The 27,567-nt window shown below is 37.6% G+C and overlaps 1 protein-coding gene across 1 annotated transcript in view; it reads right to left on the bottom strand.

Moving 5' to 3' along the window:
• LOC131027325 (calcineurin B-like protein 9) overlaps positions 1 to 27,567 on the bottom strand; it is a 215,870-nt gene that overhangs the window by 116,170 nt on the left and 72,133 nt on the right. The window contains exons 4-5 of the mRNA XM_059208807.1: positions 4,562 to 4,670; positions 4,376 to 4,428 (exon numbers count right to left, since the gene is read on the bottom strand). Of these exons, the coding sequence (XP_059064790.1) occupies positions 4,376 to 4,428; positions 4,562 to 4,670 (162 nt within the window). The remainder of the gene's footprint in view (positions 1 to 4,375; positions 4,429 to 4,561; positions 4,671 to 27,567) is intronic.

The raw sequence follows: 27,567 nt of genomic DNA, 5'->3' as shown, positions 1-27,567 counted from the left end.
CTCTCCCTCACAAGAACCGGGCCCCTTTTCACCATTTTTATCTTGCGGGTCCTCTTTTTCTGGCATATGTTTATCATGTATATCCATGTTTGTATTATTTTGTTTACGACATGAATCCTCGGTAGGTTCATTATTTTGAATAACACTAAGGGATTTGGTATCGTTTTTTTTCTTCAACAAAGGGCATTTTCTTCTGTTATGACCATTCCTCTTATAGTGAAAGCAGGCATTCAAATTACCCAAACAATCAATATCCCAACAAAAAAGTTCTTCAAAATTTAAAGAAATTTTCCCTGGAATATTAACCTTCGAGTTGAGTGCAATTTGAACTCTAGCGTTCAAGTGGGGGAGGGTGACCCTCGATTCTTCAATTTGAAGAACGTTCCCCAGTGGCTTCAAAAGCTGAGGCAGAAAAGACCAAAACTCTACAGACACAATTTTAATTTCAAGCCAACTGAGAGTGGACCTAGCAACAACTTTCTCCATGTCCCCTTTGGGCAACCATGGGAAGGAACAAAATAATGAATGACCCACATTCTAGAACCTTTCCTCAAAACTCTTTCTTGCATGCTACGTGTTTTGAACACCACAATAAAAAGACCTTTATGCATCATTCTACAAAAAATTACATAAATGCCCAATTTCTTGCCCCAGACATTGTTAACCCAATCATAAAAAAATTTCCTTGAAGGCAAAGTGTTAGGATCCATACACGCAAAGAACACTACAACATTCTTAAGCCAATTTTGCTCACTTTTAATGGATTTTAACATTTCATAATTCGGAGTAAGAGAGAGCACTTTCACGGTCAAAGGAGAATCCTTACCGTTTTCTCCCCCTCTAGGGTCTCCATCGGTGACGTTGCTTCCATTTCATAATCCATTTTTGTTGGCCCCCAGAAGTCTTCCTGATTCCACTCCATCGAATTTTCCCTTCTTTTGCAAAGAGCACCGATTTATAAGACGGTTTTGGCTTTCCCAAATTACCAAAGTTATCACAACCTTTTGAAGAATTCTGTTCTATATTTGAAGCCCCATTGCCCTCTGCACATTTAATATCCTCCATACAACAAATGGAGTAAATGAGCCCTGGGACTCGAAAGGACAGAATCCCCCAAGTTGGGGGGGGGGGGGGGGGGTTACGAAGGGCACCAAATAAACACACACAGACGAAGAAAACAAAAAGAATGAACAGCAAGCCCAAATCCCCAGACATAGCAAGAAAGGAGACAAATCACATCACAAAGCACCAAGGGAACAAAGGATGCCACGAGAGCAGTTGCAGGTGTGCACAATGAGAGGGTGACGTAACACCTTGTCAGAGCACACCTAGCCTCTCTCGATCGTCCTCATAGAAAATATATTTCATTGCCAACCAATTTTGGTTAAGAGGACCTATTTTAATAGTTTAAGTCTCCTTATCCCCAAGCCACCATATTGTTTAGGAACACTTACCCTGTCCCAACTAACGAGAGAGATCCTATAACATTCTTTCGTCCTTGTCCAAAGAAACTTTCTTTGAATTTGTTCAATTTTCTTAGCAATAAATGCAGGGATTTTAAAAAGAGAAATATTATAAACTTGAATGTTTTGCAATGAGCCTTTCAGAAGCTGACATTTCCTTGCTTGGCTAAGGAGTTTTCCTTTCCATCTTGCCATTTTCTTTTGTAATTTTTCTATAATCTGATATCAATAAGTGTTTACCAGTTTTTTAGAAATTAGTGGGAGACCCAGATAAGAAGCTGGGAGATTAACAGATTGATACTCTAAAATACCCATCACACAATTCTTAATAGCCTGATCAGCATGAAAGAATTAAAGCTTAGTTTTGTTGTACTTTGTATGTTGATCACAAATTTTAGCATAGTCTTGCAAGATAGTTTTCCAATGCCTAGCCTCCACAATAGAAGCTTCCCCAAAAAGGACAATGTCATCCACAAATTGCTGATGAGACTCAGGGAGACAAGAAGAAGCCGCTTTAACACCCTTCAAAGTATGCTGGTTAATCAATTTTTGGCAATTCCTCCCAAGAACTTTTTCCACAACAATGAATACATAAGGGGATAAAGGGTCACCCTATCTTAGGCCACGACCACAAGAGAAGTAGCCCGTGGGGACCCCCTTCACCAAGACAGAACAAATAGGGGTAGTGAGACAGGTAGTTACCATTTTTAGGAATCTCCCCTTGAATCCAAATTTTTGCAAAATAACCATCAAGAAAGGCCAGGAGTCTCTATCATAAGCTTTTGATATATCAAATTGTAAGAGCATCCCTAGTTTCTTACGATTCTCCATAGAATAGATGATTTCATGTGTGGTCAAAGCGACATCCATAATAGGTCTCCCCTTCACAAAACCTTTTTGGTTGTTGGCAATCATCTTACCAAGAATGATTTTCAACCTGTTAACAATAAGCTTAGAAAGAATCTTGGAAACAATGTTACATAAGCTTATTGGCCTAAAATCCCGCATAGAAGAAACTTCCTCTTTTTTAGGAATCAAACCAATAAAAGTGGAATTAATTCGGTTGAGAAGTGGAATCAAAGTAATAAAAGTATGAGAAATCTTGAAAGAAAGCTAGCGGGAAACCATTTGGCCTCCATTGGTTTGAGGATCGACTCCCCTTCTTCCTTTTCAACTTCTGCATCCTCCTTTTGACTTGTCTGCTTGTTCTTTTTTGCTTCTTGTTATTGGTAGTCTCTACTCCTTTATCTTCTAGTTCTTGAACCTTGTGAGGTGCAATGTTATTTGAAGATGGAACAGCCATAGAGCCTGTTGTCTTCTCATTATTTTGCTTCCTTTCAATTTCCTTCATATCTTGTCTCTTTTCTGTTTGATTCAATTGCTCAGTGCCTTTATTTTTGGGAATTATTGATCCAGCAGTCTCTACATTAGGGGTCACTTCTTTGCTAGTTTCAGCTTTCCCTTCTTTTTGTTTCCCATCCAAATCCTTCTCCTCAACCCCTTCTTTTTGGTTCCTTTGCTCTTTACTTTGAATATTAGGATTGGTATTTTCCTTTCCTAAAGCAAAGGTCAAAATCTTTTTCTGTTTCCCCAGAGCCATTTTATTTGGCGCATTAGCTTGTCTATTATAGGTATCAATTGGATGCCCATAGTGTTTTGCAATTTTGACAAAAGGCATGAGCATTTCATACTCAATAGGTTGGTCCACTGCAATACTAGTAGGTAAAATAGTATTAACCACAACATCGACACAGATTTGTGCAACATAAGGCCTGGATTTCTGTTGAGTAACTTTTTCAACAAGTAAAGAGCCAAAGGAATTAGCTATGTCTTGGAAAATCCCATAATTCTAGAATTCTAAGGGGAGACCCAGAAGGCGAATCCATGTAGGTGCAACCGACCCTTAATCCGCAGAGGGGTCAAACCCAGGTTTACATTTGCAAAGGGAGAGAGTTTTTGAAATCATTATGAAAGGTCCAAGGCCCCCATGTTAAAACCTTGATCAAATCCTAATAGACAATGGAACTAAACAAAAAAATACCATTAGCCATGGCACTGATGGTAACACTGCAATTTAGTTTCTAGATAGAATCTACCCACCTCTTAACTTGATCAATAGTAGGGCGAAAAGCAAAGAACTTACCTACCAGTGAAAGTTGGAGATTAGCAATAGCCTCACTCATTAGATCCTTCAGCACGGTCACTTTCAGACCTTCAATAGTCCATGGGTTTTTCAATTGGTCTACAATCTTTGCCTTGCCCATCCTCGGTGATTTGCCTCCCACCAGTTTGTTGACATATGAGGTTGGGTCTTCCTCCAAGAATAACAAATCCAAGCCATAAGGGGGTGAGACAGGAGCCAACACCTCGCCAAATTCAAAGGTGCCTCTCGAGGAGCAGATCGTACTAGTGGCACCACCATGAGGAACAACATTGTTAGGTGGGGGATCCCGTTGGGGTTCCCCTCTTGGCAGGTCCATTCAACCAACCTTGAGATAGTACAAAAATTTGAAATATTAGAGTGCGCACGTAGAGTTTTTTTCTCTAAGTTCAAGTGTTGTTAATAAGTTAATAATTTGTTCTTCTGTAAAAAGTTATTTTTTTATGAAGAATTCACATGATAATAAATGCACTTACCTACCATTTGCCAAGTTTTGCAAGAATTTTATACAAATTTGTATTGAAATATACAGACATTTGTCAAAAATTATTATTATTATTTTTTAAACAAAAGATTCACCAAGAAAATTAATGTAATTTGAGAAGATTTGCCATGATTTTATAAAAGCTAGTGGATTTTTTAAAGCTCTCACAAATCTCTAGTTAGATTGATGTTTTACAATTGGAGAGTTTGAATCTGCAAAGTTCATACATGAACTTCTTAACTTATACTGAAAAAATTAGATACATACTTCTTCACGCTCAATATAGCCAGTCTGCCTCACATCGTAAAGTCTATAAGCAACTGCAAATGAAATCCAGTGAAAACTGTCTTAATAATTATATAAACAAAACTGCTTTTTCATTTTTAAAATGATACACCCTATGAAAGTATGGAGTATGGGGTGAATGACATAGAAACATCTTTCTGTACTTACAATCAATCTTGTCCTCTTGGGATGTATCTGGATGGAAAATGCTGAGGCCATGAACAAATTCTTCAAATTCAATGACTCCATTGCGATTTGTATCAAATAGATCAAATATCTATTAAGTAATGCAATAAACATGTCCTCAAATAAGCACCAGCCATAAAGCAATTGAAGTAGCAATCATAATTGTTACAATAGATAATTTCCTCAAATGAAACAATATCTTCAGCTGAGTGCAACTACTTATGCACAAAATAATATAGGTGATAAATAATTGCGATATTCTAATATTGAAGACATCATATGTTCTTAGACAAAGTCAGATCTTACAGAGCTGCATAGATAGACAGAATACATTATTGGATGGTGTCGAATCTATGCATCACACTTTATTGTTCTAAACTAGTGTACAAAAAACATCCACCTAAAAATACTTGAAAGCTGGCAGATATTGAAGAATCTTGAATATATAATCTAAAATGATCTCTACTTCAGTGCTGTTCCTTAATTTCAATAGCAAGTGCTTGATCATGTCCAAATCACCAATCTAAGGGTACTCCACAACTGATCTAAGACCAACAGGTTGTATGGCATAATGCAGTATCTATGCCACTCAACAAACATCAACAATAACATACAAATTTAGGGCATAAAGGCTACAAATATTGACGTGGAATTTCCAACAGGTTCTCGTTAAAACAAAGAAACTTACAAAAGAAATACATTGTGTACTACCAAGAGGGGAGACAATATGGCAACAAAGCAAATTTTGTTTGGAATTTAGCAATTTTTGAAACTACAGAAGATCAAACATTTGGTCAAGTCATGATGACTATTAAATTACTGTATTTTCAACTACTACCCAATTGCCAAGGAGATTGTTACAGTTTCTGCTTTCCTTAGCATTAATGTTTGTCAAGAACCACAACAAGTTGTTCTTAGATACATAATCTTTTCCACAAAGATTTAATATGTATAGCTGCATGTAATTTCCCTTCCTTAGACCTGTCAGATTTTTGGTGGAGGTTGACCTACTATTGGTGTCCCGTAGGTTAGCAAGGTGGTTTGGGACCCAACTTGGGATTGTGGGATTCAGTTTGGGAGCTTCACAGGTCTTCCAGTTTGGTATTTGGGAGTTATATCTATGATTAAAATTGAAATTGTAATGTTGGCCTTATGTGAATAGTAACTGAAAACCATAAAGATGAATAGTGAAAAGTGCATTTCATCTTAGCAATTCAAGTTGTTTTTAAAAGGGGGCCAAATTTTCAATGAGGAAATAGACCCTCAAGGTTTTTTTAAGTTTTAAAAGGCCAAATAGTAACTCCCGAATAGGGCAAACTTCTTGGGAGCTCATAAAAAGAAATTTTCATATCATTTGCTCTCATTCTTATGCCTCTATTTTCAGATCAGCAGCTTGCATGAGGGTTTCAATAACTTGGGACTTCCAGGAACGCCAACTTCTGGAAGAATTGGGGGATTCGGACGAAAACCCATCTTTCCGGGTGACAATTTTCATCACTATTCAACTTCAGTGTGCTTTTGGCAGCCCTCTTTGGGGATTCTTGAGTAGTTCTATCAGTTTGAGGGCAAGTTTTCTACAATTAGTTGCAGGGCAGACCTTCTAGAGGTCATTACCATCTATTTCTAGCTCAATTCCAGCTAGCCGCTCCATTTTGGGAAGAAGGGCATCAAACCCTAGGGTGTAATTAGGTTTTAGCAATTATTGGAGCTGATTTCTATATTTCTATTGGCTGGAAATTTATATCAGACTTATGGGATCATGAATATGGTATATACATCGCTCTTTTAAGCAAAATAAAGTTTCTTGATTGCCTTCTTATGTGTTATTGCATTATGCTAGTTAATATCAGGAATTTCTTTCATATAATATTCAAGAATCTTGCTTAAAACATCAAAAACCATTCAAACATAAGAAAAACCAGTGAAACCCCTTCCAAATATACGCTGGCCAAAGGTTTATCAGCAACAAACATTTGCACATAACCTCAAATTTTGGTTCAGTTTTGGGAAAATTTGGGTTGGGGATCTTTCACTGCATTTGAAAGATTTTATTTTTCGAAGTGTCATTTGTTTGTTATGCCTCAAATTCTTACAACATTTCTTAAATAAACAGAACTCTAAGGGTATTAACAAGCCTGAAAATCAGTATTTTGGATACCTGTATTCTATGAACATAGATGTTGAATATTTAATTGAGAGGGTTTTTCATAGAGTTTAAGTGGTTTATAGTTATCCATTAACTATTATTCCGATTTGCCATCTAAATCTCTATTGTATCCCCACTTAATTACTATCTTTTCTGCTGGTAATTATTCAATAGTAATCATCAGACTGTTGCTCTAAGGTAACTTATAAACATAAAGTTGCATCCCTTCATCTAAAATGAAAATTGAAACACTGCTTTCCTTTCATAACTCAAAAAACCCAGGTATAGAAAGAAATATTACCTTTTTTTAACTTACAATTTGTTTTAATAAGAAGGCATTACCAATTAATCCTGGAGAAAATGTCCAGAAAAAATTAAAGTTTTATGCTCTTATCCTCTTTTCTAATCATTTTGTTCCTCTTTTGTTTAATAATGAGCTTTATTGTTTTCAAACTAAAAAATAATGCCTTACAAATGGGGTTGACTATGATTTAAGCCTCCCTACCGCTTATACTTATGGCTGCATTCCATGTTATGAACATTGACATTAATGGCCTTTCTATTTCAACTTTCACCTGCAAATGAGTGGATAAAGGTCATATGGTTAATGCCTACCTGGTATTCATGCTGTAATAATTTCCTTTGGGGATAAACGATTTGTCACATAGATCAGGTATAATAATGTGTATATTCCAGTGCTATCCTTTTGGCTGTCTACTCACTAAGAGTGTAATAATTTACCATCAATATGCTTTCAAGAGGTGAAGAACTAACTCCGGAATCCCTTAAGTAGAATATCTCAAAGATGTTACCTCAATAGTTTTTTAACAGTTTTGGCATGTTGGAAAATGAAGGGTTAAAAGAAGCGAGATGCTGTAGTATTGTAACTGCATACAATCTAAAACAATATGCCAGGAAAATACGTAGAAATCTGCCCAGCTCAAGTGGTTCCTATGTTCCACGGTAGAAAATTTGCAATCAACTAGAAATGCAAGACTTACAAACTATGAATCCCATAGACATGATGGAGAAAAAAATAGAAAGAATTTGTTTAAAAAAGTTCAATTAATGTTAACAAGCGACCAATATAAGACAATGGGACATGGAAATATAACTGCTTACGATTTAGAACTATTGATTTAGGCACTCAAGAAATGCACATAGAGCCCTCAAAATCTAGGCAACTAGGCCTAGTATCATCACATCTTGATAGGAGTTGTACGGTCTGATGTGAATCAGATTTGGTGTTGTTAGTAACCTTCTAACCCTCTAAAATCACGGAATACCTACTCCAATCTGCTGAAGATGAAGAAGCTGAATACATGAGCGCTGATCAGCATTAGAGAAGTCTTCTTCAACTCCCAAATGCTACCAAGAATAGTGCGGCTAGACAAACAGGCTGCACACGTAGAAATCCACATCAAATGCTCTTGGGTCTTCAAGAAATTGACGTAAACTGACCAAAATTGGTGGAATTAAATGAATTTTGCAAATCTAATGCTGAAATGCAAACGGAGTGACTTCTCCTTGCTCCAAACAAGCCAAAAAGGGGTTAGCGTCACAAGCAAGCACCTTGCTCAGCCACAACCAGCAAAATGTCTTCAATACTGATTTTTCTTTGATGCACCAATGCAATCTCCCTACACACCCTGAGATGATCATCCACATCTACAGGTGTGATGACTTGTGAAGGGTTTCGTCCTCACAAGCTGCTCCAAACCCTACGGTTCAGCCAAGCTCCTTGCGGGAGGCCAGAGTGAAATAATAACCAACATTACAAATCAAATGACTCCCAAAGTTGCCTTTTTATGTGGCTTCTCAAATCATACACTCTAATTAGGGTTTCTCTCCAAGTGCCCACCTTTAATTATATTTTTAAGTTGGTTTACCTTTAATTTCAAACTAACACCTTTTTTCTCTCTCCTCAAGGGGTGTTCAATCTCTCTGTAGACATGTAAACTTTGGAGGAGTATGACTTATGTTTTAATAAGGTTTTAACTTGGCAACTTTGAGATTTTGTAAATTATCTGATACCTCATTCCACTCTAGCATACTGTTTGAACCATGAGAAAATTAACCCAATCATGGGTCCCCTATCCATCCTGTTAGTCTAGGAGGACCTGGTGATAGATTAACCTTGATTGATTGACGCTAGCTAAGAAGGGGACATTACAAGTGTCTTGGAAACATCAACTTCTTACTTAGGAACAATCAAGAAGTACAACCACCATTTTTGTAGCATCCATAGGATCGACATTTCCATTTTATTGCCATGCTTGTAAACCTCATCTTAATATCATCATGATGCCATCTTCGCCATCAAGTTCATTATCAACATCATCATCTGCATTAACACATCATACTAAGTGTAGACATCAGGCACCAAGAAGTTGGATATCCACAACCCAAAGCAATTGCAACCATCATTCATCTGTACTCTATATTAGTAACACCTTCTTGTAGAACACATTGCTACTATTGAGAGGGCGAGGGGGGCGGGGGCAGGTGTGATGAACCCTTCCTAAATTCACATTTAGGAATAGGAGCTCAACCTTTATACACATTGACTTTTTCCATATTATCCAACCATAGCTAATATTATGCATACCTATCAATCATTTACTTATGCCAATAATGAAATGTTAAAATATTTTCAATTAAGATAAATGGATTGTTAATTTGTGTTGTATGATTTATGTCCCATATATTGCATGAGACTCCTCTTCCCTATTCTGCTAAACCTTACTAGATGGAAGATTTACTGTGCCAAGGGTGCATGACACAGTCTACATGCGGCTCCCTCAAGGTTTACTACTTGTTTTGGGACATTATCACCATGTGACCGAGTTACTCTGCCTTCCCCCCACACACTCCCTATCTTTGCAAGTATTAGAGAAATATGAAGAATCAGATTGCTGCAGTCTATGGGTTAAGAATTGAATTCAATATGGCATTATTCAAATTACATTGTCAATTATTTACTTAGTAATTTGTCCACATTTTGTTGTTATCATTACATGTGGTAAATTTGACCAATAGGAAGCGCATTGCTTAATTATTACCAGCATTAATATTATTGATAGAATTAACCTTGTATGAATGTTTGGTATTAATTTATTAAACTGTCATTTGTATTAGTTGTAATAACCATATTAATTTAAATTATTAGTATCAATTGCATTGTTGAAATATACCCCTTAGTTTTTTTCAAATTTTTAACACAACAATTTCACCCATTAGCGTTAGCAAAGATTAAATACTTAGATCATTACATGTTGGCGGTTACACTAGCCACTTCCACTTTTCAGCAGGATAATGAAGTACTGAAAATTCAACAACTACTTGGCGGTATAACCAGCCACTTCCACCTTCAGTGGGGACAATTACAAACCAAAGAGCCCAGAATTGAGTAAATGACAATCACTCAACTACTTTTCAACCGTAGGACTAGAAATAACAAAACTATCACTTAACCACTTATTCAGTGGGAGGATAGGAATACAATATGAAATAGAGATAGGTGGCGAAGACAGCCTCTTCCACTTATGCAGTGGGCAATACAAGAAAGTAAGATGCAAAATAAAAAAATGGACTGTTTTAGTACTATTGAATACAACCTTAGAATGAGCAACTCTGCAAGATACTGTCAGTACAATAAAACTCCAATCTCCAATAGGTATAAGAAGGTACTCCAAGAAGCTAGAAACAAGAAATTGAAAAACACAAGCCAAAATGAATAAATTACCAAATCTGATATAGTCTATCAACAACACCAAAAATCAGACCAACAACACTGTGCAGTCCATATCTCCATCAAAACACTTCCGAATGGCTCCAAATCAGTGGCAAACGAGAGCTAGGGCAGGGGCGCCCAAGTACCAATCAACAAACTATGCAAAAACCCCTAAAACTTATATGCACGCTTTCCAATGTCATTGCAGCATGGTATGACCTGCCTGGAGAGGGGCGATCTACACTAAAAATCAGGTCCTTCGCTATAAAATCTGAAACTTAGCAAGGAGGGGCACCTAGCAAAGGGGAATCCAACGAGCCATTACCTAGAACAATTAGACAATTAGGTCGTGAGATATGAATGAAAAACTACTACAACCATGAACCAAACTAGCAACAGGGAAACACTCCAAAACTCAGAAAACTGAAATGCATCAACGAAATCCATCCTTAAAAAGCTAAATCTATCCCTCTGAATGAGAAATAGTTTCTTCGATCAGCTAGGTGCTATCTCTCAAGCACGAAACTGTCACAAGGCTAGGAAGCTCTCCACTTCGAAGCACAAGTCTGGGACAAATTCGGCAGCACTTTGTTACAAAATATTCATGGATGGCAAGACAAGAGCCCGATAGTCTTATTTATAACCTTAGTGCCTTCAAATTCAAATTCACATTCTCCCCAAATGGACGCCAAATTCAAATGCAAGATCATTTTACATTAATTTGAAATTTGCATTTCATTTCCCCTTTCTTCCCAAATCGACCTTCATAAGGTAGCAAATATACTTTATTAAAAATGTCAATAAAATATAATGGGGCGTCCAAGATGAATAAGTGACATATATCCCAAATTTAACTTATGACTTAAAATAATACTTTATCACCTAAAGTCATAACCAAAAATACATAAGTCACACGCCTAGGCCAAGGTGGGGGGCAATAAAATATATTAAAAATACTTTTTCCATATGCTGAACAACTGCCATAGTGAACTGAAGGCTAAAAGTAATGAAAACTGCACTGCCAGAAATAGCCTCTGAACTAGAGCAATGAAACCTACCAAAAAATAGCATTGCCAGAAATAGTACTTACTAAAAATAGTATGTCCAAAAGCATTTTAACCACATTCTGAGCAACCATCACAACTTACTAAAAATAGTAAGTACGGAAAAGTCATTAGATTCGTTTGCATATCATACCATCATGAGGCTCTTTGAAAACGCAAAAAAAACCCCAAAAATAAGCTGTCCTTGCCCCAACTTACTAAAGATAGCAAGTTCACCAAACTCCATTGATTGCTATGCATGTACCATCATTACGAAACTTTCTAAAAACCCAGAAGGAATCCAGAATCAAAATTATAAAACTCCAACATGCAAGCCACAAAACTGCCAAAACATCCTCCTAAAAAATAGGAAATCCTAATTACTGCTCCCGACTAGCCTACGGATCTCCGGAATAGGCTAATGACCAACTATACAGATCATTGTTGAGAAGGGGACATTGCAATTGAATTGTATTAATGATATTAAGTTGCAACCAAAATATTGTTTGAATCATCAATCTTAAATTGTATTAACAACAGACCATACTGCTGGTCTACATATTATAGTTATTGACTGAATTATTTAAATCATTCTTACTTAATTTACAATATATCTAAACAAGATCCTACCTACTATATGGATCCATCATGTGCCATGCATAACTCTAAGAATTAATAAATTAAAATCGTTCATACTATACTTACCTTTGGCTGCTGTTGGGAATTCCTTGTAATGCCCTCTGCAGTAGTCTGGACTACCACCGATGGTATTTCCTACTCCCCTTGGCCTGACTGTCCCCTTGCCTTCTTATTCCTTTCTCCTATCTCCCCAGTGAGAAGTATCGCTATCTCTCTTTTTAAATCCTCCAGCCACCCTCATCTTTGGGGAGAGATGTGGCTTAAATGAGGGTCACGTCCTCCAAACTATGCTTACCTCCACAAAGTCATGACCCTTGGTGGATCTGTTACATGCTTTGTTTAATTAGCACTTGATTTACTTTTTGTTAATATTCGCTTTTGTTGGTTAGTATCTCATACAAATACTTTCATATTAATTTAAATTAGTGTTTAATATAATCAATTAGTGTATATTAATTTTAATCATTAAATATAATCAAGATAATTCTTTTAAATAAATTGTGAGGAGATATAACACAAAATAGGGATCACCAAACTTAAGTATGAATGTACACAAAATAATTAGAATTTGAACAATTTATGATTTCTACTATATTTGGTTTTTTAATTATGCATGTAATCCTCATCTTAATATCATCATCATGCCATCTTCGCCATCAAGCTCATTATCAACATCATCATCTGCATTAACACGTCATGCTAAGTGTAGACATTAGGCACCAAGAAGGTGGACATCCACAACACAAAGCAATTGCAACCATCATCCATCTGTACTCTATATCAATAACAACACCTTCTTGTAGAACACAATGCTACTACTGAGAGGAAAGGGTGAATTACTAGTAGATTAAACTTTAAAATCCTTAAACAATTAGATATTTTGAATAAACTAAGCAACTTAAAATCTGAACTGTAAGGAATGCAACAAGTCGAGAGTAGTAGATGAGAAATACGTGGAAAACCCGGAATGAGAAAAAAAACAATGAAACATGGTGCTAGGATCTACTGTCCTAATCCATCATCACAAATCGAAAGTGTATACAAAGTTCAAGACCAACCCTAAGGAATCACCAAATTCCTTTCTTGAGAGCACCAACTCTTACAGCCAACCACGTTTCAAACTGAGTACCAACTTAGTATCTTTGAGACACCAACCATAAGGATGTTACAAACAAAACAACCTGTTACTATTACTGACTCCAAATCTGAGTTATTACACTTAAAAACATTACGAATTTACAAGAAAATTGATACAAATTGATTTACTATCAACCCATTGATATAAGATTCAGTTTTACACTTCACAATATTAGCACCCTGCAAACAAACTTTTACAAACTGTATACTCCCTGCAATCTTCAGAAATCTTGTCCATACAAAGTTAGAACAACCTCATCAAACGAATTATGATATTTCATTGCTATATCTGATCTTATTCATACCTTGAATAAATTTAATGATCACACACAACACTGTTTTAATTTGTCATCACAAATTAGTTGTATACTCACAACATTTCTTAACCCTCCATTATCAATTTAATACTCAACATTTTTTCAATTACAAGGTTTTGTTCATCTTTTCTTCAGCATTCTTAGCAACACAACACAACTGGTTTCCACTCTGCTTCCCCCATGACTGGGTTAGGAAAAGTGAAGAACATGAGGGGTTCTTCCTCCCCTCCCCTTGATGATGACAAGTAAAGCTGTGGGGAGGAAGGAAAGTCCTGGGATGGGTAAGGGGAAAGCTGCGGAGATGGGTGACCCTTCTTGTGGGGAGGGAAAGAATAATGCTATCTTATCTCTTGATTCGAGCGTCTCTCTTTCTCCTCACCCTGCCTCTCATGGTCAAGATAGATCCTCGTCCCCTTTTGGAGTTGAATGTTGATTCCTGTCATTTGAAACCTGACCAAGAGTAGGTATCCAATGTTATGGGTATGGCGAAAGACAATGCTATTGATTACTTCAGTCTTTTTAAATGTGTCTTCTGCGAGATTAAGGAATTATAGTTTAAATAGAGGGCAACTAGAAGTAAATTAGAGGCAATGGAGGCATCTGGCACTGGTAATAGTAGGGACTCTTCTGTTAAAGTAACCTAGACCAAAGAAGAGAAAAATTCGATGGCAATGTCTGAAAAAGACTGTTGAGGCCATTGAGAATTTCAAGAAGGATTACGAAAAGAAAGTCTTTGGTTTTGAGGAAAAGCTGAATAACATTAAGGGTTCTCTCCACACTATCATGAATCTGAGCCACAAAGTTTTAAAAGCCATTGCTGAAAGCATGAATACTATGGTACTCAACTTGTAGAATACTAAACAGGGTATTCAGGTAGTGGAGCTGGATGCGGATAAAGATAAAGGTCAAGAAGATTCGTTAGGGCCTAGCAAGAGAACGAGGTCAAATTTGAAGAGAAAGGCTAAAAAGGCTCCACAAGACCTTTAGGACCTTAAGAAGGTGGCGCTGATTATGATTCAGCTTGAGGTGGATGTTGCAGACACTCTGAAGAATCTGGTTTAGTCTCTCCTACTGTCTTCCGGTTTTTTGCTATCTTTTGGCTGCCGGTTTTATGGTCATATTTTGGGCAGCTTTTCTGATATGTGTTTGTACTATTCAATGTTAATCTTGGTTTAAGACTAGTTGTTAAAGTGTTTCGAGTCCCTTCAAAACCTGTTTTTACCGTAATAAAAAACACAACTGTTTTCCATGATTTTGAATCCTTTAAATAGATGATATGAATAGTTAGCATACAGGGACGTAACTACTCCACACAAGTGAGTAGTTAGCATCCAAACTGTCTAAGCATAACTGATCCACGGGTGAGAGTTATCAACCAATTTTAACTGAATATAACAAGTTGAATGTTCAATCTATCTTTTAGAACAATGGAGTAATGCCACCATCTATGTAAAAGTATATTACTTGTTCTTAAACCTTGTTATTGGTATATACAAGCAGTTATAACTGAACCAATCCTCAACCCTTTTTAACTGTTTTTGAAATAACTAATGTTCATTTTATAACCCGTGAATCCCATAGAGACAAAATGTTGTCTTCTACACATGATAGACCCAATTCATGCTGATCTTGTCTCCTTATTTGATTGAGACAACTCATAAATAAAGAAAACAGTAATGATAACATGTGATCAATAATAATATTCTGAATTAAAGGTTGATGTAAATTAATTTGCTGTCTTTTCATTATATTAACACATTGTTTCCAATGTTCATCATAACAGATCTAATGGATAAACAACTCAAATATGACACAATGTGATGCTACCATTGGAGACAAACGAATGTATGCATTCTATAAAATCCAACCTAGGGTTTAATAATATCCACAAGTTCATCTATGCATCTGTTTGACATCAATAACAAATAGAATGTCTAACACTTCCAACAATCTCCTATCATATCAATCATCACTTTTTCAACAACTTCAACAAACTCTATCCAATCAATCACCATATCATCGACAACACAAGAACTGTCAACAAACAAAGACAACATATATTTTTAATCATCAAGTTGACATCAATGACAACACATATTGCCAATGTGGCTTCATCGTGAAAGATTTCATTGTATTTATAGTCTTGAAGGAGAAAATTAAAAGAATTATTTGCATTTTTTATCTGTTGGTTGTACAGGCTAGGGAGTGGCGTGAGCATAGAGGAAGGTGGTGCTTGGGGATTGAAGAGGTTTGCATCGCTGTTTGGGCGTTTAGAGTATGCACTACCATTTTGATCCATTTGATGACCTTTGGAGAAGTTATTAAAGATCGGTGTCCAAACTACAAGTGCCAATTAGCCGATTTCACTACCAGTTTTGTCTATTTCATTGCTGCATTTTTTGGTTGTTTTTTAATTAGGTATGTAACACTATTTAATGATATGGGTTGCTCTTACTTTTGGGAAAAAGTGTATTTTCAGATCGGAAATAAAATGTGGAATTTTCCAACTTCATATATTTTTGAGTTTTGTCAATTTTCTGAGTTATCAAATTTGAAATATCCCACTTCTTTGTGGATATTTAATTTTCTGATTTTTTTTTTTTTTTTCTGATTTCTTTTTTTTTTTGTGTTTTTGCAAAAATTGAAGAAATTTATGAAATAATTCTGAAAAATTAGAACACAAAGTTTAACCCTTTGAATAAACAACAACAAGGCAGACCTTTATTTGCATTAATTATAATATATATATTTATACATACCCAGTTCATCTCCTCTCAGGCAAGCAAAGTAAATCAACATACTAGTGACAGTGCCTGATATTAGTTTTCAATCAGTAAAAATAAAAAGTATAGCCAATATGGAAATCAAACAATGATTATCTCTCCAACATCTGGGTTCACAGGTAACCCAAGCATAAGATCGCCCAATCCAAGGAGACAAATGGATGTAATATGCTGCTGATGAACCCTGTGTGACCAAGTCTAGAAGTTAATAAATCTGCACTTTCTATCACAGTGTTGACAGGAAACCTCAATAAATCTGCTCTAGTTTATATCTCAAACCCCAAACGCTGCCCTTGGAATTTGTACGGCCTGCCACCAACTTGGTATGGCTGGATATTGGAATAATACCGCCAGCCTAATCTTTTAAGTGATTCCTAAAAGCCCTTACAACTCTGTAAATCAGATTACAACGATGCACAAGTATAATCTCTGGAGATTGTCAACTAAGTACCCTTGGATGGTCTCTCACACCTGCAGGCACCGTTCCCTCTGAGAGTTTTCAGAAAGCTTTTGAAGCCACAACAAACCCTTGTTCTCAAACTTCATCAATTTTCTCAAAGTATGCAATGAATAATGAATGAATGAAATGAACCTCAATTGTGCCTTATATATTTCTCCTCAATCCCACGCCCAAAGGAAATTAAATGCATTTAAATAACATTTCATTTTGTTTCACTTTATTATTTAATGAAGTTGGCATCCTGTTGTGCGTTGCACACGCTCCCTATCGCCGATAGGGTCCCCCTTCCTTTTTTTGGGCCTTTCCGTCTTCGCCCTGTTGAGTTCCGCGCACAGCCTCTCGCATCCTTTCAAGCGAGCCTGCGATTAGTCCTTAAGATGATGATGTTGAGCGTAGGAGCCGGTGATCCGAATGGTTAGTCGAACCCTCAGGCACGAATCCCAAGAGATTGTTCAAGCTCGTGAAAAAGCCTTAAATAGGCGTGGGATGATAGAAACTGGTGAAGTTCGCCGAGCAAAGGACAATGCATCTGAAGGTCGCATAAGGACCCAAAGATGCCGATTTTCGCATAAGAATGATGAGAGAGATTACATGATGTTTGTTTTTACAAGTTTGCGAGACTTGTGTAAATGGCGATTCTTGCTAGCTGAAAGGCAAAAGAAGGGCGAAATCTTTAAAGTGCCTCAAGGTGCCAAAGTTGCAAAATGCCCAAAAGGGCCAAAATTCGGACCTTAAGGCCGAAATGAGAGAAAAGTGAAAACTTTGCAAAATGGCCAAAAGGGCCGAAATTTGGACCTTAAGGCCGAAATGAGAGAAAAGTGAAAACTTGTCAAGATGGCCAAAAGGGCCAAAATTCGGACCTTAAGGCCGAAATGAAAGAAAGTTAGAAAATTTGCTAAATGGCCAGAAGGGCCGAAATTTTGACCTTTAGGCCGAAATGCCAAAAAGAAGGAAGTTTGCAAATAACTAAAAAGGTCCGAAATTCTCCAATAACACTTAAAATTGCGAAATTTTCAAAGCACTTGAAATTGCGAAAGTTGACAAAGGGTGTAAAAAGTCCGAACTTTGTGAAAATCCCAAAAGCACTGAAAATCGCGTGAAGGTAGAAGGCGTGGGAAATGTAAAATGTTTGCAAAAGGGTTAGAACCGCCGAAGTTCGCACTTTCTACCAAAAACATGAAAAGTCCAAAATTAACAAAAGCAACCAAAGGTCCGAAGTTTGACGAACTACGCCCAATCGACGAAAATCGCGTCTGGGCGAAAATCGCAATTTCTTTAGAAGTTTAAAAAATTGGCAGAATGGGGTCAAAGTCCCGCACTTTGAAAACACATTAAAAGCTTTGAAATTCGCCATGCATGGGTGAAGTGCGTGGAATAGAAAAGTTTAAAAGGGCCTCTTCAAATTGCCAAGGGCGCATTTTGAAGAGATGTGCATGGGAAATGAAGCTCACAAAACCCTCCAAAGCTCCGAAATTCGCACAGTAGCAGATAAACGTCAAAATCCAAAGTTTGCAAACTGCCCTAATAACCCGAAGTTGGGGTAAGGCGCGTAAAGGTGAAATTTGCAAACTCCTCCCTATCGCTGAAGATCGCGATTTATTCGGAAGTTCGGAAGGGCAGCTCGAAAACCTGAAGTTTGCATTCTAGGAAGAGATCGCGTTTTTCACAAAAAATCGACAAAACTCCTAAATATCGTGACCTACATAGATAAGTGAAGAGTGTTTGGAGTTCGCAAAGACTCCCCAGATCGTGCGGTAAAAATTTGAAAACCCCCTTCGTCTGCTATAGTTCGCACGAGGTTAAAATCGCTGAAGCAAATCGCCTATATCGCCAAGGTAATTAAAATCGCTAAGTCTCAAATTCAAAGGAAAAATTGCAAATTCTTTTCAAACCATAGGCGTGGGAATTTGGATTAAAAGTTAACCATTGAAATTCAAAAATTGGAGAAACCTCCCATTCCAATTTGCAAATTGTGCAATTTCTTGCCATTCATTTTCACCAAGTAAGTACGCTTTACCTCTCTCAATCCTCTGAAATATTTACAAATTGGATGGATGTTGTACAAAATTGATTAAAATGCTTAAGTCTTCAAGTCGCATCTTTTTCCGTTTGTAAGGCGTCATGCAAAGCAATTGAAACATAGTCCCAGAATTAACCTGGAAATGCATTGTCAGACTTAGGAAAATTTATCAAGCTTTGTCCATTTTGAAATTAATGCCTAAGTGTAAATCCACAATCGAAAAGCTTCATAACTATTCATGTTTAAATCAATCAAGCTTTTAGCTAACGAAATCATGTTGTTCTTTCAATTCGGTTTTTGAATTGATCCTGGTATGTTGGTATGTCCTTTATCTAACCCGCTTTACTTTCTTTTATCGCCTCGTAATCTGCATCCGATTGTGCAAGATAAATGCCTAAATCAACGGTAGAATCATCAAAGACGCTTGCTACAGCCGAGACACTGCGAGCATCCAAATCAGATATCCCTCGCTGAGTCGAAAGGATGAAGTACCGATATCAAGGAGGGGGATTGAAGGAGTCAAAAGTTCAGAGTGTCTAGGACAATGTTGGTGATACTAACCTAGGCCATATTGATATCCAAGATTTCAGAAGCCGAGTCTTCTCCCCTAATGACTACGACAGGCCTAGGCAGATGATGGAAAGTGGCATCGCCCAAGCAGCAGGATTTCCCCCAACAGTGCAAAACTATGAGTTAGTAGTAGAGGCTGCTCGACATTACCAACCAGATTCTAGATTGGTGCTCCTCGAGGACATGGTCCTCGCTAATTTCACTCCTGAAGCCATTGGCGACGCATTCGACATTCCCTTCCCAAACAATCCCACAACCACGACTATAGATGAAGCGCAGGGGGCGTATGATATGATTCCTGCTAGATGCATAACACTGATCAATGAAGAGTGGTACAAGGAGAGAAAACCTCCAAGCGTCAGAATTGGGAAAAGGACCCCAAGAAGTGATTTTCACAATGAGCATGGGGACATGGTCACATTGCTCAGCAGGGTTATGGGACCCCAAATCCAACTACTTTGAAGAGTGGATGTTTTATTTCACAGAGCAAGTCTTCGCTGGGAAGTCCAAGTTTGACTGGGCCTAGATAATAAGCGACAACATCCACACTCAGCTAATCGAACTCTAGACAAAGAAGTACTTCACTATGACCTCCTATTTGGTCTACATGTTCGCTAGGAACCAGCCACTGCCAGGTTTAATAATGAAAGGTGAAATTGGGAATGGACCTGATCAAGTAAAAGTATATGATTGTTACCCACAACTTCACTATCAAGATATAGCTCAAAGAGAAAAGAGCAGCCCGACTTATGCAGTTGCTAGTATGAGCGCGTCAACGACGCCTTCACAATGCGCCTGGTCAGGCTAATGCAGGGAGGATTACACATAAGGCTCTCAGAGCAAGCTACTATTCTAGTACAGAGATACAGAGCTTGGTTCATCCAGTTCCCAAGGTTCTCCTATATCCGGATAGCTGGCTTTGATGGTACCCCTCTTTGGCTTCCACGGTACCCAACCAACAAGATAGTTCTTATGGAGGATGCAAGGCAGTCACGTCCGACCGGTAGCTTACTCAGAGACAACAAGCAGGCTAGATTCACATTCCCCATGATTATAGGCAATCAGTCCATCTAAAGACCCCATCCCATGCAGAGGAATCCTTAGCAGAGCTGGCCTCCTATGGCCTACAAGAGCATTTTCCAAGGAAATGCTTTGATCACGACAATCTAGCAAAGAGAGCCTATGACAGGCGGTATAAAGCAAAGGAATCAGTTGAAGATTATTGGAAAAACTGCTCTGATGACTATGAGGTCCGAAGGCGTGAATATTCGAGGCTGAGTGTGCAGCAAATGCGACTCTATGAATATCGTCAGGTCCCAGATCAACTCACAGATTCAGGAAATTGCCTACAGGTCCGGGAATTTGAGGCAGTAAGACATCTTTTGCTAGGTGTTGATTGGACACAAGACCCGATCACTAATTTTGAGGTGGTCATGAGAGCCCCAGGAAGATATACAGACCAATGGTTGCATCAGCAGATTGAGCGACTAATTGATGAAGGAGTCCAGTTCACTTACCACTTAATGGGTAGCGTTGATTCTCAGTGCTCCGAAGATGAGGGAACTTCCAATGCACCTAGGGAAGAAATTGAAAAGCCTGAGAAAAGCAAGAAGGCTAAAGACAGTAGAGGAACTCGGACATCCAAGAGAACAAGAAGGGAGAAGATTCCCATTAGGAGACCAGATGTCACTTCATCATCAAAAGACCCCAGTTCGTCCAACGATGTAGTAGAATTGGATTATATACCTACCCCTCCTTCCCAGAGTGACTTCGATGCATTTGGAGCTGATGATCCTCCCACACTCGACATGCTAGACGTCGAGCTAAGAGTCATTGAATCAGCCGAGCGGGGTAACCAAATTGAGGAAGGAGAGATTCCATCCATTCAGGAGATCAAGGTACATGAACCCACCCAACAGAGTCGCCATGAATTGCTGCTCCACAACACTACCAAAGATGACTCTACCATTGAAGGAGAGAAAAAGACAGAGGAGATCCGCGAGCTCGAAAAGACTGAAGAGCTACCATCACACGAAGCCACCAGACAATTGTTTAGTGAAGAGGGAGAAAATTCAGCTGCGAGCAAGGAACTTGACACTTCCTCCACTCCTCCGATAATCGAATAGTTGCAAATTTGTGATGAGGCGGCTGGAAACATCAAAGAACAAAGTGCAAACTTAACCATAGCATCAGCCTAGACTGTACCTGAAGAATGGTTAATTGCTCGAGCTCAGCGCAAGGCCGCCACAAAGCCACCCATTGACTTGCAAGACATCTTCTCACGTATAGATCAAGCTAAAGCCAAGGGGAAGAGAAAGCCCAAGGCATATTCCAGGATGACCAAAGATGAGAAAAGGAACCGTACTCTTCACATCGCCACCCCACTTGTAGACAAGCCAACAGATTAGATTACACTGGCAGATTATAGCATCACAACTGTCCCCATCGGATGAGCCACTAGGGAATAGGAAAAGGAGGAATTCAAGGATTCAGTACAAAACATGCTCAGGCAACTTGAAGAGATAACAGCTGAAAAGGACATGTATCGAGTTCGTGCCGAGGAGGTCGAGGGATACATCGATCAACTCCTGAGACCATTGCACAATGCTTCCAAATCCCACATTCCCCCGACGGCCTTGGCATAGAGGACCACAACCGAATTTGAAGAAGTACGGGATACTGCAAGGGCCGTCAGAGAATGGATACAAGGCATCAAAGAGAGGGGAGAACGAATCCTCGAAGAAGTAAAAGAGATGGCTCACCATCGAGAGACCATCTTGGTCCGGCTATTAGAGGTAAAGAGGGAATCCCTTAGAATGCATGAAGTGGCTGCCACTACTCTTCCCCTCATGAGAGCTCTCTTCTGGACCCATGCATAGATTCTTGCATTGTCCACCATCCAAGATCCTTATAACATCAGCACTCTTAAGGAATGGTACTGGACTATCACCATGAAGAATGACACAAGAGAAATCATTGATAAAGAACACGATGCGTGTGAGACAATTCTGAAAACCATGCAAGAACTCGGCAAAACGATCTTCCGATCAATGGTCTTGGGATGGCAAAATGACCTGTCCGATGAAGTGATACAGCTGGACTGGGAGGAAAGACTAGGGACGGATAGGATCACCTATTCCGCTAAGGACTTGAGTTTTGCTGGTCAATTCCATTCAGACATGTTGTGCTTCGAGCGTAATCGTTCCAACTAGAAAGATGGTTTGAAGCACGTAGACCAATACCTTGAAGGCATGCAGTATAAAATTCGTCATCCTCCTATGCCTCCATTCAGTTTGCTATTCCAATTGTGCCTCAGGTTCTAGGAATATGTTCGTGATGAACGTACAGCAGGTCGGGACCTTTGGCAAGAATATTTGCACGACGAGGATGAATTCCTAGAAAAGGGGTGTGAAGCTGAAAAAGAAAAAGTGCTCTCCTAAAGTGTTTTTTCCTTTCTAATTTTGAAAAGTGCACTTTTTGGCCAAAGGGACATGTTTGACTTCCAAGTCAACTAAATGTAAAACTTTATGTGTATGCACCTTTTTGGATTATTTTGGATAAGTTTTAATTACCTTTTTGGGTAGTTATTACTCCCTTTGGGGTAGTTGCTGATATTTGTCTCTCATTTATGGGTATGGGTACTCTTTTGTAAGGATGAATCTGGGCCTCTTGTTTAGATTAGATCTTGGCCATTCATCCATTTTTGAAACCTATTTAAGGGACTGGTTTTCCCTCATTTTGGAGGAAGTTCATAGATTGTTGCTAAAGCTCTGGCAAAATTTACAAGATTTAATGCAAAGTTAAGACTGTTTCAAGTTTCCTTGTGAGTGCATGGTCTCCTTCATTAATCTAGAATTTTCAGTTATGTTTCTTTCCTTTATATAACATTTTCTACGTAAACATCTGATAGAATCCTCGTTGTTCATACCATTAGGGAATGGCTGATTGTCTTTCCTTTTGCATGGTTAATCTGAACCTTTTGTATGCTTAGTTCGGTTATTGAATGCTCACTGAATGAATGTCAAAGTTCTGATGTTGTATTTAATAGCATGAAAATTCAATTTTCCCTTGAAGATCGCACTAGATCGATGCAAGTATTGTGCTTAAATGGCTGGTAATGCTTAATCTAGTTATTCAAAGGTGTCTGTCTGTTTACCGAATCTGCTATCTTAGTTAAATAATTCATATTTTCTGTCTCTCTCTCTCTCTCTATCCGCCTTTTTTTCTTTTTTTTACCAAGAGAATCCACAGTCCTGTTGAAAATAGTATCAACCCAACTTAAACCATCTGATAAGCAAGACTATTAAAGTTCTAGGGAACTCATCCAGCAATTGCCTATTTCACCATAAGTCCCCTTGTGTTTCCAGCAAAAACACATCAAAGCACTGAGTAATCCCGTAGTCAAGACCTGGCAAACGAAACCTTGAGGTCGTCCCCTTTGATCAAATGTAAGAAATAGCATTAGGGATTTCCTTATCTCAAGAGAGGATAGGATACTCAGCGAGTTCATTCTATTTTGTGTTGGTCGTATGGAGTTTGCAACAATGCGACTTTAGACACATCAACACATCCTAATAAGGCTTAATAAATGACTTTATGTATGGGTACAGATACAGAATCTGGTACAAATTTGTAGGTACAACATATTTTTTCCTTGGGTACGGGTACAGGTAAGTACGTACATATATATAATAATCATAATACATTTAAATAGAGTAATAGAGAAAAAAAATAATATTAATATGATTAAATAATAAAATAAATATATAATTATAAAAAAATTGCTCTTAATATCGATATATATCTATATATAATAATAATGAATGTTAAATAATTTAGTTTAAAACATTATTATCTTACATTATAATATATCTATTATTTATATTATTATAAATTAATAATATTTTATATTAAAATTTTAAACATATTTTATATAAATATAAGTTTTATATATATCTTAGCATAAGTAAGTTAGTTGGAAATTTAATTGATCTGCTAAGATCAAATGTAGCCATATTAAACTTATATAAGTTTAATTTAAAGTCTAAATAATTTAATGTAAAATTTAAATATTTTAAAGTAATGCATGGTGCGTTATATTTTAAAGTAAAGCTTAAACAATTTGTTTTTTTAAAGTAATGCATGGGGCTTTTAAATATTTTAAAGTAAAGTTTAATTTAAAATTTAATGCATTGTGCGTGAAAAATATATGGGTTGATGGAAGAAGAAAGATGGAAGCTCAAGGATTTAGCTATAGGCAAGGGCAAAACACGGACTTGAGGATTCAACCGTAGGTAGAGGCAAAACACATAGGTGACACACGAAGGTAGAACACCCCCCAAAAAAATTGAATCTTTTGAATCTGGGCCCCTAGGCTGCACATGAGACGAACTTGGGGGTGAACTAGGCTCCTATGGGAACCCAGCTCGTACTCTGCTCCAATTCTGAGCCTTACCGGGCTATAGAACCCGGTAACTTAGGTCAAAATTTTAACAAACAATTATTAATCATTAGCTCCAATTAATGCCAATATTGAGACATTTAATCAATCCTACTAACTACCCATTAATAGCTGAGGTACCTTTTGTGTCCTAATTCACACATTGCCCCATCGCAGATGTGGACCCCTTGTTTTCGCTTTGTTTTGAGGTTTTGTCCTAGCTCTGCATTTCCATAAATCTTCATTTTAAGAGAGTTAAGAGTTAAGAGTTTTGAGGTCATTCCAGGCCGAATTGAGAATTTATGCTCATAATTAAATTTAAGAGTTGTCAAAGTGTTCAGAAAGCTTGAAGGACAAAGATTGCAATTGCTTTGGGTCATTTCCGACAACCTGCTATTTTTAGAAATTTTTGCTTTTTCTACTTTTTAAAAAGTGACATTTGGGTTGTATTCTTTGAGTTATTTTATTACTACCCATTTTGTCAAAATCTGAAAATCTCACCTATAGATATAAAAAGCAGGGCTTCAAAAGTTTTGCTTTTTAAAGATATTAGGGTTTTTTTCTTTAGGTTGTTTTGATCCTGCCCATGTCTTTAGATTCAAATTTTTTTGCTTCTAAGTGTAAAAAGCAAGGGTTTGAAATTTTTTGGTTTTGCCAAGATTAGGGTTTCAATCCTCATGCCAAATTATTCCTACCCATTTCTCAAATCTTCAAAATTATGTCTTTAAGGGTAAAAAGGAGAATGCAAACCCTAATTAGGGTTTTGGTGCAGAAGATCAGCCATAGCCATTTTATCAGTACCCATGTTCTCAGATTTCGAAAATAAGGTCTCCAAGTGCAAAAAGCAAAATGGAAATCCAGATTACGGTTTTTGTTCAGATGAACCAGAAAGGTATGATGAACAAAGACAACAAACAACCCCTCAGGCTGGACAATCACAACCTCAAACACAAGATGGTCCTAGGGAAGAGTTGAAGAGATTAAGTACATATGTACTAGAAGAATTCAAGAAAATAAAGGTCAGCTTACCCTTGATTGAGCTGATGAAAATTCCAGAGATTCAAGAAACACTCTTGAATAGTTTAACCGAAGTTGTTGCCCCAAGGAGCATTCCACAAAATATACCGAGCAGAAATATACATAATGCTCCACCAAATACAAACGTTATCCAAGATACACAAGAAATGTTGATTGATGCTCCACAACATCAGCCTCCTAATTTTGTAGGAATGGTCCAAACATCGTCAAGAAGTTCAAAACAAGAAGAAATCATACCAGAAGAAGTTCTCAAGGACACGGGTATATTCCAAGAAGAAATTTTGACAAATGGGCTCCCACAAACTTCGCAAAAGCAAGAGTCCGTCAAGAATCAAGTAAAACATCCGGTGGTCCTTTACCAAGGAAAAGACGAGCCTCCTCTGCTCTTATTGTTAGTCAGGATATTTGGTAAACTTGTACATAATTGTTTGGTAGACTCTGACGCTTCTAGCAACATGATGCCTCTTGTTATGTGCGAGAAACTAGGAGTGATACCTACACAAACCAATAAAAAGGTCACTCAGTTGGACAAAACCAAAGTTCTTGTGTTAGAAGAATTGAATAATATTCACATGCAACTAGTAGCAAATCCTAGAGTATAGAGTTGTATTGACATTTCTATCGTCGATATCCCAGATGGTTATGGAATGCTCCTGAGTAGGGATTGGTCAAGAAAATTGAACGGGTATATTTGCACCAACTTCTCTCATATGTGGTTGCCGTGGAAAGGAGTTCCAAATTAGATAAAAAATGATAGTACACCAAAGCTCAAATTAATGAATCATTGAATATGGGGAAAATAATGAAATATTGTTTCTCGAGACAGACCTAGGTTCTTACAAACCTAAGGTGGAGGAAATCTTGACGTTACACGCGCCATCCAAGAAGAAGAAAGCTAAAAAGGAATCAAAACCGACATCGGTAGTCGCACTTGATGATCAAAATAAAGATGAAAGGTTATTTGAGAGCTTTAAGGACTTCATTTTATAAGTGTAAGCCAAAAAGTAGAATTGAAGAACAGGATTCACGAGCTGCTATTGACCAATTGGTGTCGCATCCATGACATGTCCCATTCAGAATTCACTTGCAAAATGTGCCAAAAGGCTATAAAAGAAGCTCATCAGAAGCTTCAACAGTTTGAAGATCCTAAAGAAAGTGAAGAATAAAATAAAGTGAGGATAAAATTGAAAAAGATAAAAAAAAAGACCCTCAAAAACAAGATTCTCAACAAGAATCCCAAGAACTAGAGGTTGAAGATAATGAAATAGATCAACTGCAAGATCGTCGTAATCGCTATTTTGAAATACAAGCTTCAACATCCTATCAAATAATAGAACAGGAAGTTGAATATGTTGAAGTAAACCAATTACAAAGTGGATATGAATACAACACTACTGAAGCACTAGCTCAATCACCTCCTCAATCAATAGAACAAATTTGGACCCTAAGGTTCGATGGATCTAGATCAAAGAAAGGAGCTGGAGCTGGTTTCAAATTGATCAATCCATAGGGAGAAATATACATTGAGACTCATAGGCTAGAGTTTCCATGCACAAACAATGTTGTAGAATATGAATCATTAGCTCACGGATTACTCTTAGCCTTGAAGAAAGGAGCCAAAATTTTACAAGCTTTTTGAGATTTAGAAGTATTATAAAGCAA

The sequence above is a fragment of the Cryptomeria japonica genome, chromosome 1 (genome assembly GCF_030272615.1).
Source record: "Cryptomeria japonica chromosome 1, Sugi_1.0, whole genome shotgun sequence".
NCBI lineage: Eukaryota > Viridiplantae > Streptophyta > Pinopsida > Cupressales > Cupressaceae > Cryptomeria > Cryptomeria japonica.
Note: the sequence above shows the minus strand (reverse complement) of the source record. Positions and strands in the feature narration are given on the sequence as shown.